Source organism: Limulus polyphemus, unplaced genomic scaffold, assembly GCF_000517525.1.
Source record: "Limulus polyphemus unplaced genomic scaffold, Limulus_polyphemus-2.1.2 Scaffold2270, whole genome shotgun sequence".
NCBI lineage: Eukaryota > Metazoa > Arthropoda > Merostomata > Xiphosura > Limulidae > Limulus > Limulus polyphemus.
The window spans coordinates 179,342-183,151 of NW_013667880.1; the positions used below are offsets into that span (position 1 = coordinate 179,342).

At 33.4% G+C, this 3,810-nt stretch overlaps 1 protein-coding gene across 2 annotated transcripts in view; it reads right to left on the reverse strand.

The window, feature by feature from the left end:
• LOC106466470 (serine/threonine-protein phosphatase with EF-hands 2-like) overlaps positions 1–3,810 on the reverse strand; it is a 48,576-nt gene that overhangs the window by 28,719 nt on the left and 16,047 nt on the right. For both annotated transcript variants that reach the window (XM_022394486.1, XM_022394484.1), the window contains exon 6: positions 1,496–1,662. In XM_022394486.1, the coding sequence (XP_022250194.1) occupies positions 1,496–1,662 (167 nt within the window). The remainder of the gene's footprint in view (positions 1–1,495; positions 1,663–3,810) is intronic.

The following is a 3,810-nucleotide window of genomic DNA, read 5'->3' on the forward strand; positions in this document are numbered from 1 at the left end:
CTCTAGAAAATAGGTGGCGTCACACTAGTCACGTGACCTCGATGACGCAACAGTGGTATGAAATACCAGTAAAAATATGAAAAAACATCCTATATCTACAACTTTTTGGTTTTGTACGAATAAATACGTTTGTATATAATGTCTCTACAACTATAGCATATATTTCGCATCAGGCCAAACACCAATTCATCCCCAACCCCTCCACATATGTGCATGCTAGCACCTTTTCCAAACTACTTTAAACTTTGATGATAATCATAAAACAAATGAACTAAACTACACCTTAATAACACGAAAATAATGGGTGAATAATATAATATTACGTCTCATCAGTGGAAGGGTTAAACAAAGACTGATATTTCAGTATCAAGAAATTCATCAAATTATGTAATATTGAAAATGTGATGACTGAAGAGGCCACAGAGAACAATAACAATTGATAACACTAAACCTTTAATAAACACTTTAATAATCACCCAACAGATAGATCCATTGTCTAGAAATATTGATATACATGACCGTGAATAATTTGAAATGCATTTCTATAATTAATTTGTTACAAATTCATCTTTTTTTGTTTTTAGATTTTTATTTCTTGTCACTTAGTCTGATGTTTACTTTCTTTAATGTCTGACACACACACGTGTATAGTTTCTTTAACCTCTACATATTGAAACTTAAGGAGTTAGGTCCTTGATTTTTTTCTTTTTATGAGAAAATACATTGAATGTATCTGGTGAGAACAATGTTAAACTTCATGATCTGAAAAAATAATTATAAGATCATTTTATTTCATATTTATATGTCAAATTTATAAAAAGTTAATTAATGTCAAAATGAAGAAAATACAATACAAAGTCTAAACTTACAAAACATTTTCACTTTCCTGGTCGCCAGGGGAAGTTTGAAACTAATAGTTTTAGTGTGAGCTTTGTGAAAGTTAAAAAGCTAGATTATAAAATCACTCCTTCTACACATGCACACACACATATATATATATATATATATGGAAAAAAGGTTGAGAAGAATTGTTCTTGCATTTTTGGAAAAATTTATATTATGGTCCAAGATTGGTACTTCAGAGTATTATATATATGTATGTCCAGCAAACAAGGAATGAGATATAGAAAAAACTACATGACATAACAAAAAATAATAAAATATAGGTTCAGTAAAGAGTCGAGAATAGAAAAACGTAAAACTATACATCATAATGAAATGCTTAAAATAGGTTGATAAGTAGTCCAGGACACAAACAGGAGGTGTAAAAACTACACAGCATAAGGAGTAGCTTAAGAAAATAGGTAGGTCCAAGAAATAAAGGAGGATGTAAAAATATATTAAAAACTACAAATCACAATCAAAAGCTCATAAAGGTACGTAGGTCCAGGAAACATAAGAGGAGGTATAAAAGCCTACATAGTATAACTAAAGGACAGAAAAAATTCAAATAACAGAGAATATTATACTTGACATAAATTTTACATAAACTGACCTTATGTTGACACTAAAGTCCTCGTGGTTACCCCGGTTAAGGAACACTCTATCAGGCCAGACCAGCAGACAGGCTATCAGGAGCAAGAATACCTCTACAGACTGAACCCCTCGGTCCACAAAATCCCCATTGAAAATGTAGGGGTTGTCGGAAGCTGGGAGACTGTTCTAAAAATACCATTACTCTAGATTTTAAATTGTGACCAAAAGTACCTAAAAAAAATCAATTTTTAAATCACTTTGTATGTAGAGATGACTTCTGTGTCTTTTTATATGTACAATATGATACACGCAAGTCAATAACAGAGAAAGAGCCAGTATCCAATGAAAATTCTTTAATTTCTCGACATTTTACCTTATGGCTCTATCAAGAGGTAGACACCCTACAGAACACAATCGCATACTTAACAGAACAAAACAACTAATGTAATGTAAAATAACAAAAACGCTTTCTCATGTATCATCTGGTATGTTATCAACTATGAAAAGGTAACAGTAATAAATGTACAAGTAAAGAAAAAAAATCAAAATATATTCTTTTTTTAATGTAGTGTTTCAATAGACATAGAAAAGTTGTAAGTATAACCACGTTTTAAATATAATGAGGTTTCAACTATAATATTTATTGTTTATCTATTACTGGTTGGTAATTGCTGTTTCATCCTGTACATAAGCTTTTTAAAGTAACACCAATTTCTGTAAGAAAGCTAACTTCAAGAGGTAATGATAACATAATTTATACTAGAATTATGATTTTTTTACAAAATTACCATTAGTTATTAATAATACTTACAAAAGCATATGATACTATGTGACCTCAGTGAAACTGGTTGACACCATTGTTTTAGTTTTTGAGTTATCATGCAATAAAAAATAAACAGCGGAAAGTAGAAAAATAAATTCAAACTTTTTGCTATGATATTTACAAACATTCCCAAAACTTGTGGTTCAGTAATTAAACAAACATTGTTATAAAAGAAAACACTGTATAGTATTGAAGATATATTAAAAATACCACTTCGATGAATTATCCCAGCCATCCCTACACAGGCAGTGCTATGCCTGCCTGATTACAAGAATAAATTCATGGTGAATAAGATATTCATTTAAAAACAAAAATAAAATATGGCTCATGTGAATAGTAAATGTTCTTAAATCCATACATATATATATATGTATATTCAAATTCGATGACGAGGAACCCACTTTGAGACTAATAATGGTTGGAGACGGCTTGAATGGGCAATGAAGAAAACTTTAATATAAGCCTCCAACCATTATATATATATTATTACGACAGCGGAAGTCACGTGACGAGCTTGGCGCTGGTAGCGTACGTATCCGAGTGCATTCGTGACGCCCCCTTTGTTAGTATATAAGCCTGGCAGAGAAGCCAGCGAGATATAGATAATTAAAGCAGCGAACAGCAGTGACGGAACGTAAAGTGTGTGAATCACTGTGAGTTAGAGCGTGTATTATAAAAGTTGTTAAGTTTAAAGTGACCAGAAACCTATAGACTGTGGAATTACTGTGTACTAAGAGTTTGTATCGAGGAAGAATAAACTGGTTTAATCAAGAAAGGACTTGTATCGCTGAAGTACCTCAGAAAGAATTTCTACCGGAAATTATCAAACAAGCAGATATGTAACAAATTGGTGTCAAAGAGTGGGACGGAAAAGAGAGAGAGAGAAAAAAAGAAGTGTCAAGAAAACTTGCAACAGTGGCAGCTCGAACAGCAAAATAAACAAGAGAGACTACAGCAGCTGTTGGAGGAAAAAGAAAAGAAACAAGAAGAGAGATTACAGCAGTTGTTGGAGGAAAAAGAAAAGAAATGAGAAGAGAGACTACGGCAGTGGATGGAGGAGAAAGAAAATAAACAAGAAGAGAAACTACAGCAGTGGTTGGTGGAGAAAGAAAATAAACAAGAAGAAAGTCTGCAACAGTTAAGAGAAAGCCAGCATACACAAATGGAAAATATTAGTAAATTTCAAAGTGAATTAAATACATTAAAGGACGATTTACTGTCTTTTACACAAGGAGGATATATTAGCCATGGACCTAATCAGCCCCAGACAACAGGAAGCCCCTTCCAGACCCTGCAGCTAAACCCTAATACCGACATCTTCAGTCCTGTCAGAAGTCACATTCCAGACATGAGTGTCAGCAATAGGGGTGATCTAGTGCGAAGGAAGCCACAGGAATTCGCTGGGAAGGCACCGTGGGAAGCATATAGAGCACAATTTGAGCTCCTGACAGAAATGAATGGATGGACAGAGGAGCAGAAAACAGTGTACCTCGCAACGAGCCTGTTGGGAC